General features: G+C 61.7%; 1 protein-coding gene across 1 annotated transcript; it reads right to left on the bottom strand.

Annotated features, from left to right (window-relative positions):
- Positions 1-5,837: 5,837 nt before the first annotated feature.
- Positions 5,838-10,764, bottom strand: LOC135329612 (uncharacterized). Its single transcript, XM_064518541.1, has 12 exons — positions 10,686-10,764; positions 10,414-10,475; positions 9,777-10,053; positions 9,228-9,463; positions 8,751-9,040; positions 8,190-8,302; positions 7,956-8,067; positions 7,539-7,671; positions 7,069-7,206; positions 6,513-6,592; positions 6,175-6,300; positions 5,838-5,941 (listed from the first exon to the last, which is right to left on the bottom strand). The coding sequence occupies exons 1-12, from the start codon at positions 10,762-10,764 to the stop codon at positions 5,851-5,853; spliced, it is 1,737 nt and encodes a 578-aa protein (XP_064374611.1). The 3' UTR covers positions 5,838-5,850.
- Between the last annotated feature and the right edge of the window lie 1,862 nt (positions 10,765-12,626).

Here is a 12,626-nt window from a genome sequence, read left to right as displayed (position 1 = left end):
CCCGCTTGCCCCTTGCCCTTAGCTCGCCTCGGCAGCCAGGGGAAAAGGACGCTCTCGTCGTCTCCTCGCCCCAGGCTCCTGTCCAACGGGCCCCTGCTCCTCTGCCTGACGGCGAGGGGCCCCCAGCGTGGCCCTGCTGCCTGCTGCCCGCTCTGCTTGCTGCGGAGCAGCTCCAAAGAACAGCGGTGAGCAGCACCCAGCCAGCGCCTGGGCCTCGCAGGGAAGTGCGGACACCGCCAGGGACCGGGGAGACCTCTGTGATGCGGCGCGTCCCACTGTGAGCTCAGCCTCACTGTGTCATCTCTGGGGGCTCATTAGGTCACGGGCACAGAGGTGCCCCAGCCAGGGGCCCCGCTGACCCAGACCCCGCCTCGTGGGCTGACTGCACGGCCCTGCCTCGGCCTGACCCTGTCACCACGGAGGTGCCTGGCTGGCCTGGGCTCAGGGCTGCCCCCCTCCCAATCCCGACCTGCCCTTCGCCCTCACCGGGGGCAGGTGGGACGCGCCCTGGAGGACCAGGCCCCTGCCCTGACGGCCCTGGCGTCTCCCCTGGCTCCCCGGCCCCCAGGCAGCCCCTGGCTCACGCTGAGCCCTGACACACGTGTTGTCCGAAAAGCGGATTCGTTGCCCGGTGTGCAATGAGCCAATAATTACACACTCAGGAGAGACATTTATTTATTTATTTCAGAGTTGCGCAAGCCTGGGTGCTCGGTGGTCTCCCACAAATCGAGCACACCCCCCCAACTTTTCAGGTAGCATTTATACAAACAAATTGCCAGATTTGCGACTTTCCCTTGTACACTGATTGGTTAGTGATTTCTTCATTCCCTGGGTCCCACCCCTGCTTCTCAAGGTCCTGATCAATTAACACTGCCCCAGCTAGGTCAGTAGACGTTATCTCCCAAGGTCCTGACGAAGAGGACATAATCCAGACCCCTTAATTAACACTGTTTCAACAGTGAGAGGAGGCTTTGCTTCCCAAGGTCCTGGCACCCAAACAGGCCTTATTTCTCAGCCTTGGCATCCTCCCTTCTGGAGAGTGGGGCACAGGAATGCAGACTGCTTGTAACTCCCTTATCTTTCCAGCCTGCACCAGCTCTGAGGCCTTTTCTTAATGAACTAGGAGTGCGGCCTAAGGCTTCAGCAAATTTAGCTACTTATGCTAAGCAAATTCTATCTAAGATAGAAATTATCCAAATCTACCTACTTCAAACATTCTTTCTGAGCTTCTCAGGGTTGCCTTGTAACACACGCAGCGTTGTTCATGGCTGGGGCCGTGCGGCACACACGTCTTGCCCGCAGGATAACCTCAGGCGGTTCATCCGAACAGAGGAGGCTGTAGGCAGCACCCATTTGGCACCTGGCCCCGATGCCCCCAGTGTGTCCTTGTCCTTTTCTTGCCGTGAAGCAGCGTGTTTTCGTGTAAATGGCCTTCTGCTCTACAGCAGAAATGAGGAACAGAGTTTCTCCGATTTCCTTCGACCTAGAGACTGCAATGGCAGTGCAAGTCAGCACAGAGGCGTTCAGCACAGCGTGCCGCGCCCTGACTAGACGTCAAGCCCATGCGGACCAGCGCAAGCTTCCCAGCATCCAAATGCCTCAACCAGCACCAAGAGATGGCAGACAAGTTCTGTTGGGCCCCTACGGGGGCCTTGGCATACCTATGCCGGCCCAGCAACAGCCGCCCCTCGGGGCTCCCTCCCTTTTCTCAAACTGACCCCGTGCCTGCTGACGCATCCCCACCAGAAAAAGGGGGCTGCTGCTCAGCTGGTGGCTGTGCGCTCCACTTCTGCAGGGAGAGGAAGCACAGAGGTGGAGTTCTTGTGGGGCTCAAGCAGCCGTGCCACGGCCAGCGCAGGGAGCCCGGTGTGCTTGGCTGCACACATGCTGGGGCCTGTGTGACACAAGACACGCTCTGCCTGTTGTGCTTGGGCTCTTGTCATCGCTTCCCCTGCGCTTCTGCTCCCCTCAGCCGCCAGGGGAAGGCCTCACCTCTTTGCTAAGACAGCTTCATGGCTCTGCGCCCTCAGCGGGCCATCTCAGGCCTCCAGAAACTTCCGTCCTTCCCTGGTCTCCACCCTTGGTTACTTCCCGCCATTGCCCCGCCGCCCCCGGGAGCTTGGTGGACTGCGGGAAGCATGAGGAGCTTCCTCTTGCCTCTGCTGCTGTGTACAGTCGCAGGGGAGCAGGAGGGATTGTGGCAGAGGAGATTTTCTTCCTGGAGGAGTGCTGCTAAGCATGAGACTGTCAAGGAGGGCACGATGAAACACAGGGTGTTTTAGGTCTTGGTTTTGAGCCTAATACAGAAAAAGGCCAGGGTTTCAGCCGTGTTCCTCCAGCGTATGCCCCGATAAATGTCTGCCTCCTCTGGGCAGCTGACCCTGTCCAAAACGGAGAAGGAACCCAGCCGCAGAGGCACAGCATCTTGTGGGTAGCCTGTTGCTGGCTGTTGCTGTGATTTGTGTCCTAGGACTAAGGGGGACGGGGGAGGGAGGGGTGTGGGGGAGGGAGATGCAGGTGTTGCCTTCACCTCTCCTTTCAGCCCTCAGCAACAGGAAGAGCCCATCTGAGCGCAGTCTCTGCGTCTCCTCTTGCAGCAGGAGAAGCCTGGTCTCCTTGCCCTGATGGGCATCTCTGCCCCTCTGTGGCATCGCCAGCTGGTTCCTGAGGCTGTGCCCGCAGGGGCGCCTGGCCAGAGGAGGGAGGAGGAGGCCGGGGGCGGGGGTGGGAACAACCCCCAGGAGCCGCCAAGCGGAAGGGGCCCGTTTTGGCTTGGGAGGGCAGGGGAAGGGACCTGCGTTATGGTCTGGCACGCCAGCTCCTGCCTCCGAAGCATGCAGCCCTGAGGGCGATGGCTCCCATTCCGTGGCCCCAGAGAGAGAAAGGTGCCCCCATGCCGCCCCTGCAAGGTCCTCCCATGGCGTGCCAGACACCTTTCCTTCTCTCCTCCGGAAAAGAAGCTTTTGACGCTTCCACAGTTCACACAGCTAAGAAGACCAGCACCCTGTTTGTCACCAAGAAACAAAACAGGACAGTTTTCCTGTCCCCTCCTAAAAGGGAATAATTCTCTCCAAGGACCTCTGGCTTGCCTTCAGGATCCCTGCTGCCCCGCTCCGCCCCATAGGGGCCCCCTGGCTCACGGAAGTCTGGGACCACCCCTGCACCCAGCCTGCCTCCTCTTGCTAGTCTCTGTGTGCTCGCAGGCGGCCTGCTGTGGAAGGAAACGCCATTCGGCCTTGAGGAGCGTCAGTCAGAGATGTGGCTTTCCAGATCACTGTGAAGGGAAGGACTTGTTCACTTCTCAGCGTTGCTCTCTCAGCCTTCCGAGCTCCTTCCCTGGTGCTGCGAGCCCTAGGTCTGCACCCTGGGCTCGCTGCCTTTTCTCTCCTGTACGCCTAGCCCAAGTCTGCTGAACATGCCCGGGGCACGGCTTCAAATTACAGCAGTATTTCTTGAGAGAGCTCACCTGAAGCTGAGAGCCGCTGTGGAGCTGAGGCCTGATGGAGGCTGCCCTGGGATGTGGCCGTGCCCCCACAGCCCCTCCTCCTGCTCTGGGCCTGAGCACCCGGGATGGTCCCCACGGAGAGCCGTGGGGTTTAGTGGTGGTGGGCTGGGTTTCCCTCCGCCTGCCCTGAGCCCTGTGTGGGTTGCTCTGAGCCCCCAGGAGAATCCCTCTTCTCTAGGGCCTCACACCAAGGCCTTTGCAGACTTTTGTTCCAAAACATGGCCCGGCCCAGCCCGCCCTCCCCAGGAGCCCCGTGGCCCTGTGTGGGCTCAGGCAGTGGACTGAGGGGGCCGGGGGCATCTGGGCTGGGCCGCGAGTGAGGGTTGTGGTGTTTGGGGTGTTTCTGGATTTGGGGAAGGCTGCGGGGTTTTGGGGGGGGGGGGGGATTGCCTGCAAGGGGTTTGGGAGCAGGGCACGCGGGCGGAGCCCAGCTTGTTCTCCCCAGCCACAGCCTGGCTGCAGCACCAAGGGGCCCAGCAGCAGCCTTTGGTCTCCACGTCAAGAGCCCACATTTGCAGCAGGACTCGTGGGCTCAGCCAAGCCAGCGGCTGGGTGCAGCCCCCTGCTCCCCACTTCTGGAGCATACCCGGCCCCCTTCCAGAGGTCCCCAGCCCCCCAAGCCTTTCCCTCTCCTCCCCCATAGCCAGCTCAAAGGCTGGGCACGTGTCACCCCGCCAGGGCAGAGCGAGGAGGAGGAAGGGCAGCTTGGTGCAGACCAGCAGCTTAGCAGCACCAACTACGGCATTCTCCTCCGGACTGGGGAGAGCCGGGAGTCGGAGCCCCGGGAATTGCCCTGGGCCCGGGGGGTGGTGTCGGGCTCCGCTCCTGTCCTCTACAGCTCCCTCCCTCACAGTGATGGCCAAGCAGCAGCCCAGCCCCTTCAGTCGCACAGCAAATAGTTTTCTATGAAGAACAGCAGAGCTCTCATCATGACATTGATAGAGAAGGGATGGAATCCGTGCTCTTCAACTGCACCATCAAGAAGAGAGCAAGACAGGGTTCAAACTGAAGAGGGCAGAGCAGGGAAGATGTCTTGCCCGCACTGTGCTCTTCCGTAACTGGGAAGCATCTTGTTTGGAGCAGCGGAAGTTGCCACCAGGAAAGAGCTGCCAGACTGCCGCGGGATTCCCTCCCAGGAGTGCCAGCTTTGCTCTTAGCTACACAAGGCGGATTGGTTTCCGCTGCACAGGCACGCGCTTTCCCTGCGGGAACCTGCCTGGCTTTGCTCAAGAGCGTGAGCCTGACAGCGAGCCGAGCTCAGAGAGGCGGCCTGGCCCTGGGCGGGGGCTTTGGTTTTGCCCTTTGCAGGAGGTAAGAGAAGGGAGAAGCCTAGGCTGCGCGGCAAGAGAGGAGTCCTAACAGCGCAAGGTGTCAGGCCAAGGCAGCCCTGAGGCTAGCGAGGCGAGGCAGGAATCCAAGGTCTCAAGGCGAGGCCCAGAGGTGCTTTGGGCAGGGGCACAGTGTGGCCCAACAGTCCCCTCGCAGCCCTTGCTGGGACGGTTGAGCGAGGGTTGTGCAAAAGCTGCGGGATTCTGTTCCAAAAGTCATGGCCAGTGCCTCCCCACGAGGGCACGAGAGCCCTGCCCTGCTGAGCTCATGGGTGGGGCTCAAGAGGAGCACATCTATTCCGTGAGGGCCAGAGGAATTCCTGTGGGATCCCGCATAGGGTCTTTAATGGAGGGTCTCTTCCTGTCATTGCTTGTGCAGAGAAAGCCCTTGCAAGGCAGAGGCTGGGGACTGCAGCTGTGACCAGGCACCAGCTGTCTTCACTTTGCAGTCCCAAGTGGAGTTGAGCCCCTGGGAAGGCTCCCTTGCCCTTTGCTGACAGGTCTGTTGCTGGGAGCAAGCTGGTGGAGGGAGTGGTGGGAGTGCTGGGGGGAGCTCTGGCATTCCCGTGTGGTGCCTTGGCCCCGGTGGTGCCAGGGTCTGGCTGGGGGTCTGCCCAGCCTCGGGGTCTGTTCAGCCGCCACGCTGAGGGAGCAGGCTGCGGCCCATGCCAAGGAGTGGCTGCTGTCCCCCAGGGCCTGCCTGGAGGAGAGGTACCAGTGCTTTGGACCGGGACATGGTGAGCCAAAGACTTGGAGCTCCCGGAAGAGCTTGGCAGGATTTGGGCGGCTGAGTCACACACACTGTCCCCCCAAAACCTTTCCCTCGCCTCATCTCTGGCGTGGCAGTCCCCAAGTCACCTGCTAGGGCATGGCCGGGGTGAGAGCTGCCCGGCAGAGGGGCTGCCCCACTCTCCTGGCTCCCGCCTGACCCTTTCCGTCCCCTCTGGAGCTGCCCTGCTGCCCCTTGCACTTTCACAGCCCACCAAGGAAAGGCTCACAGCAGCTCGGAAAGGCCCTTTATTTCCACGCATAAAAGCCATCTTGGTGGTAACTGCCCGGCACACGGTCCTGCTGCTCTCTCTTCTGGAGGTGGCGCATCACCAAAGCGCTGCGGGGTTCAGGAAGAGGATGTTGTGCCACTGGAGACGTTGCTGGAAATGTCATGGTGCACCCCCACCCCCCACCCCCTTGGAGTGGGTGGGATGTGTGAGGCCAGGCCAGGCTCCAAGGCTGCTTCTGTGCTTCTCCAGGCGGGGCTGGAGAAGACCCTCTTTCCCCAGGGCCATGGCAGGAAGGGCATTGCGGAAAGGGGGGAACGCGCCTGGGTTGCCAGGTATTTACCGGCGCCACTCCTCCTCCACCATCAGCCTCCGTTGGTTTCGTTCCACCCTTTCCTTCCACCTGTCCCGAAGAACTTTGTAGGAAGTCAGAAGCTGCATGTTCTGCTTTGCTTGCGCGGACGCTTGCCTGCAATAGGAGTGGCAAAGTCCCGCTCCCGCTCTCCCGGGAGCCTTCCGACCCCCCCAGCCCCTGCAAACCCACGTTGGCAGAAAGCCGGGGCTGTCGTAGGTTGTGTCCTGGAGCTGAGGGATTTGGGGTCCTGGCACCTGCAGGGGGGGTCAGAGCCCCTCGCCTGTGCCAGGCCCTGGCTCTGAGCTTGCGCGCCCACGCACGCTTACCGTTGGGGGGGCCTCCCCGGCATGTCAGTGTCTGGGCGACGACGCTGCTCGAGGGCGTATTGCAGCTCCACTAGTGTGATCTGTTTTGCAAGGAGAAGAAGAAGAAATGGTTTCAGCATGGAGGGGTGAATGGGCGAGACAGCACTGGGCTGCAGGGGAGGCACCTAGTCCTTGTAGAGCCAGACTCAGGCTACACAAGGAGCTGATACAATGGGCTACCAGAGCGGAGCCCCTGCGGCTCTGCCGCCGGCACGTCTGGGGCCAAGGGGCTCAAGGCAGCTGCCCCCGAGAGCTGGTTTCTGGCTCGAAGGCAGGCACCGCAGGCAGAGGTTGCCCAGTGGGGAGGCATCCCCCGCCAGCTGCCCTCGCTGCAGCGCCTGGCTCCTTCTGGGCCCGCTTCTGGCTGCAGCCGTCTCCCTCCTCGGAAGGGGTGGGCCAGCTTGGGCGCAGCTCCTCGGAGGCAGCCGTCCGCCTGGGCCCTGGCTGCCTGCAAGGCTCCGCCGCCCTGGACGTGGGAAAGGCCCTTTTGCAGAGGGCCCTCAAAGGCATCCCGTACCTGGGCCTGACGCCGGGCCTCTTTCTCCAGTGCGGCCTGCTGTTCCTCCCACGATGCTTGGTGCTGCCTCTGCTCCTCTTTCAAGAGGGAGACGTGGGCAGCTCTTCCAAACCTCTGCGTGGGAGGGCAGGCTGCATCCTGCGGGGCCGCGGAAAGGCAAGAGTATTAGTCTTGTCTGTCTGGGCAGGGATTCTGGGCAGGGGCGTGTTGGCGCTGGCTTTCCACCCGCTCTCCCGCCCCTTGTCTTGAGCCTCGCCACCGTCACTCTTTTGCGGGATTTTTGGCAGAAGGCAGGCTGAAAAAGCTGTTGTACAAGCAGTGCCTAACTACGCCCAAAAGTAGCACCCAAAGAGGCCACCGACGGCTCCAGTGGCTACGTGCTGAGGGCCCTTTCCGGAGGGAGTCTCATAGGCCGGGGCTTTCCTACGAGTGGGTGAGATGCCAGGATTACCCAGAGCCCCATCACGCACCTGTGCTGCACCCCTGGGAGTGGCGCCGGCACGGCCACGCTGAGGTCCGGCGGGAGGGTGCGGGAGGTATTGCACGCCAACCTGCTTCCCCGGGGAGGTGCCCGGGATGGGGGCCGTCTGGTTCACAAGGGTCCTGAGGAGACACCACAGGGCGCGTTAGCACAAGGGCAGGAGGTGTTTGCTAAGAAGGATTTGCCTTCAGCTCCCCAAAAGGGCGTGACATGACCCTGGAGGAAAACAAGGGCAACGTGAGGCTCTCCCGCAAACTGGCGCATGCTTGGCATCCAGCAAGCAGGCAGCCTTTGCTGGACATGTGTCAGGAGGCCTTTTGAGTCCCTGGGGCCGGCGTGTCCAAAGGGGACGTCTCCCCTGCGCAGGTCCCAGTGTGCCCCTCAGCCCTTCCGCCAAGGCTCTCACCTGGCAGCAGGCTTGCTCTCCATGCCTTGCTGCCTCGCGCCTTCCCCCCACTTTGGCAGCACGGGGAGAGAAAGCTCCTCGCGGTGCGGCAGGAGCTTGCCAGGACGCCTCTCTGGAAGGAGGAAACAAGGAAGCTCTTGAGAGCAGCCGCTTGCGGAGTGCATTTTTACCTGGCTGCTGTCACCCAGCGTGGGACAGGGACCCAGCCGGGTCAGGAGGCATCTCTTCCCTGACCTTTGCTGCTCCTGACGGCCCCAAGCTCTTCTTCCAGCTCCTGCTCCTTCTCCTGTGGGCAGCCGGCGGGGGCAGCCTGGGCCTCTACGCTGCCTTGCACAGCGAGCTGAAACCTGGAAACCAAAAGACAAGCCAGCTTTGAAGGAAGGGCATTGTCTCCCCTTTGCAGCTTGCGGACACGGATCCTCCTCACTGCTGCCGGAGTCCTTCTTGCATCCCCCCTCCTCTGTGTCCGTGCACAGCTCTTTGGGAGCTGGTTTTTGGCACTCTCCCCCAAAAGACAGAAGGCGTAGCCTAAATGCCTCTCTGTGTGCAGTCCCTGCTCTCTGATGGGAAGGAGGGCAGGCTGGGCATGAGAAACGCAGTCACGGTTCCCGCTCACTCCAGGCAAAGACACGTGTGAGAAGCCCAAAGTGAGCTTTAGTGAAGCGGGAACCAGTCACTGTGTGAGTTATTCCCAACTCCATGCTGAGTGTCAAGCCCTGGCGGTGCACGGTGCCGAGCAGCAGCCGGGAAGCCGCCTGCTCGGTTAGCCAAGGGCTGCAAAGGAAAGGCACTCACCTCGGGAACACATGCAGAGGGCTAGGCCGGGTCCCCAGGGCAGCAGGTGTGCCGGAGATGGAGAGATCTATCGTAGGCAGTCTCTGCAATGTAACACAGACCCATTGGGAGGCTTCCAAGGCAGCTCTCGCCTTGCTGCTGAAGGCAGCAGAGCATTCTCCTGCCACAAGAGGAGGCCGCCTCTCCAAAGCCTCCTCTAAGCTCTCTGCCGAGAACATTAGCCCCTCATGCCGGTGCGGAGAAGCTGCACAGCAAAGAACAGAGCTCGGCTGATAACACTGCCAGGCTTTCTGTAGGGGCAAGGGGCAAGAAACTCAGGAGGCGCTCGCTCTCTTTGCTCCTGGAGAAGGCTGTGGGGGCAAGCACTGGGGAAGGCGTTTCAGTAGGCTGCCACGTCCCGGCTGGCCAACACACATCAGGTCGCTCGTCCTTCCATAGGATTCCCAAAGAAATCGCAGGGAAAGCGGAGCAACTTACACTGCAGGGGTCCGCCAGCCACCGGGTGCAGCGGGCATAAAAGCTCATGTGCACTTTGTCTTCCTGGCAAGTCAGAACGCCGACGTCCCTGAAGGCAAAGGCGACCTTCTCTTTGTTGCGCACGTGCGCAGAGAACAAGCGGATGGTCTCTTGCACGCAGTCTTCCACCACGCGCCTCGAGAAGGAGGTGGCCAGGGACAGCTGCCGGTACTTCAGCGGCTTGATCTTCACGTTGTCTACACGGGAGAGGAACAACACCACTGCCACAGCAGGCCAACTTTCCATTGTTGGGCCATCAAGAGAGGCGAGTGGCACGGAGGCAGTTGTTAGGGCAGTTCAAAAAGAGAGAGAGAGCCTGACTGTGTGCAAGCACTATTCTGTAGTACAAACGCCTAGAGAAAAGGTCCTTCTCGGAAAGAGCTCTCTGCGGGGCGATGGAGCTGGACATCGCTACTTCTGCCTGCCCCTCCCAAAGAGCAGGGAGCAGCCACCCCCTGCCCCACAGGTGATGTGGCAAGGGGAAGCAGAGGGTGGCCGCTGCCAACTCACCAGGCAGAGTCACTTTGGGACGCTGGAGCCTCTGCAGCCAGACCATGTCCATTTCCAGCTGGAACACAGGCCTTCGAACTGTCACCACGTTGTCTTTGCCAGGGCGCAGTGGCTCCCGGACCGTGCAGAAGGTGCCGAGCCCCGCTAGCAGCACACCCTGCACACAGCAAAGACACAAAGGCCCACCAGGAAGGCTTTTGGCGAGGGAAAAAGTGCTGTTTGTCGGAGCGTGGGAACGCTGCTCTGTGCCCTCTCTGCTGCTGACGTGCAAGGGGCACTTGGGGAAGGCTTTAGAGAAGAGCCACGTTCTCCGCATTGTCCCTCACCCTCCTTGAGAGGTTCACTAACGTCCCTCAGCTAGAGAAGATCCCCGGGGTTTCCAGCAGCCCTGGCACAGAGCCCTGTCTCTCTGCGCGGTCTTTAGTGGGGGGCCGCAGGGGAGCGGGGAGCCCTGGGACGTGCCAGATGCTGTCTCACACTAGAGCTGCACGGGGTTTCTCTCCCGGCTGGCCAAAAAGCTGCTGTGCAGCAGGCGGGCCAGGTGTGGTGTGCAGCTGTGGGGCTGGGGGAAGGAAGGCTTGCTCCCGGGCACCCAGGGCTCCCTGGACAGCCAAAACCCTCCAGGACACCAGCCCACCTTGTCCTGCATCAGCTCTTCCAGGATGTAATTGGACACGGCGTCCCAAATAGCAATAATCTCTGGAAAGCAAGGGAAACACATGTCAGGCCCAGCCCTCTGGGACAGGGCACCCCTTTCCTCCCAGCCCAGCCCAGCCCAGCCCAGCCCAGCCCAGGCTCTCGTGGCAGCCCCCAGCCGCCTGCAGCCACCCTCACAGCCCCAGCTCCACAGCTCTTTGGACAGCTAAGAGTCTCTGCGGCCCCTGGGGAAGCAGCTCCCCAAGCCCTTACCTTCGGTGGAGAGCTGCAGCAGCGTTGGGAACAAGGAGCTCTGCTCCAGGCTGATGGTCTCGGTCCAGCAGCCCTCCATCCCGCTTGCCCCTTGCCCTTAGCTCGCCTCGGCAGCCAGGGGAAAAGGACGTTCTCGTCGTCTCCTCGCCCCAGGCTCCTGTCCAACGGGCCCCTGCTCCTCTGCCTGACGGCGAGGGGCCCCCAGCGTGGCCCTGCTGCCTGCTGCCCGCTCTGCTTGCTGCGGAGCAGCTCCAAAGAACAGCGGTGAGCAGCACCCAGCCAGCGCCTGGGCCTCGCAGGGAAGTGCGGACACCGCCAGGGACCAGGGAGACCTCTGTGATGCGGCGCGTCCCACTGTGAGCTCAGCCTCACTGTGTCATCTCTGGGGGCTCATTAGGTCACGGGCACAGAGGTGCCCCAGCCAGGGGCCCCGCTGACCCAGACCCCGCCTCGTGGGCTGACTGCACGGCCCTGCCTCGGCCTGACCCTGTCACCACGGAGGTGCCTGGCTGGCCTGGGCTCAGGGCTGCCCCCCTCCCAATCCCGACCTGCCCTTCGCCCTCACCGGGGGCAGGTGGGACGCGCCCTGGAGGACCAGGCCCCTGCCCTGACGGCCCTGGCGTCTCCCCTGGCTCCCCGGCCCCCAGGCAGCCCCTGGCTCACGCTGAGCCCTGACACACGCAGCGTTGTTCATGGCTGGGGCCGTGCGGCACACACGTCTTGCCCGCAGGATAACCTCAGGCGGTTCATCCGAACAGAGGAGGCTGTAGGCAGCACCCATTTGGCACCTGGCCCCGATGCCCCCAGTGTGTCCTTGTCCTTTTCTTGCCGTGAAGCAGCGTGTTTTCGTGTAAATGGCCTTCTGCTCTACAGCAGAAATGAGGAACAGAGTTTCTCCGATTTCCTTCGACCTAGAGACTGCAATGGCAGTGCAAGTCAGCACAGAGGCGTTCAGCACAGCGTGCCGCGCCCTGACTAGACGTCAAGCCCATGCGGACCAGCGCAAGCTTCCCAGCATCCAAATGCCTCAACCAGCACCAAGAGATGGCAGACAAGTTCTGTTGGGCCCCTACGGGGGCCTTGGCATACCTATGCTGGCCCAGCAACAGCTGCCCCTCGGGGCTCCCTCCCTTTTCTCAAACTGACCCCGTGCCTGCTGACGCATCCCCACCAGAAAAAGGGGGCTGCTGCTCAGCTGGTGGCTGTGCGCTCCACTTCTGCAGGGAGAGGAAGCACAGAGGTGGAGTTCTTGTGGGGCTCAAGCAGCCGTGCCACGGCCAGCGCAGGGAGCCCGGTGTGCTTGGCTGCACACATGCTGGGGCCTGTGTGACACAAGACACGCTCTGCCTGTTGTGCTTGGGCTCTTGTCATCGCTTCCCCTGCGCTTCTGCTCCCCTCAGCCGCCAGGGGAAGGCCTCACCTCTTTGCTAAGACAGCTTCATGGCTCTGCGCCCTCAGCGGGCCATCTCAGGCCTCCAGAAACTTCCGTCCTTCCCTGGTCTCCACCCTTGGTTACTTCCCGCCATTGCCCCGCCGCCCCCGGGAGCTTGGTGGACTGCGGGAAGCATGAGGAGCTTCCTCTTGCCTCTGCTGCTGTGTACAGTCGCAGGGGAGCAGGAGGGATTGTGGCAGAGGAGATTTTCTTCCTGGAGGAGTGCTGCTAAGCATGAGACTGTCAAGGAGGGCACGATGAAACACAGGGTGTTTTAGGTCTTGGTTTTGAGCCTAATACAGAAAAAGGCCAGGGTTTCAGCCGTGTTCCTCCAGCGTATGCCCCGATAAATGTCTGCCTCCTCTGGGCAGCTGACCCTGTCCAAAACGGAGAAGGAACCCAGCCGCGGAGGCACAGCATCTTGTGGGTAGCCTGTTGCTGGCTGTTGCTGTGATTTGTGTCCTAGGACTAAGGGGGACGGGGGAGGGAGGGGTGTGGGGGAGGGAGAT

Source organism: Dromaius novaehollandiae, chromosome 12, assembly GCF_036370855.1.
Source record: "Dromaius novaehollandiae isolate bDroNov1 chromosome 12, bDroNov1.hap1, whole genome shotgun sequence".
Classification (NCBI taxonomy): domain Eukaryota; kingdom Metazoa; phylum Chordata; class Aves; order Casuariiformes; family Dromaiidae; genus Dromaius; species Dromaius novaehollandiae.
This window is presented reverse-complemented; position numbering and strand designations above follow the sequence as displayed.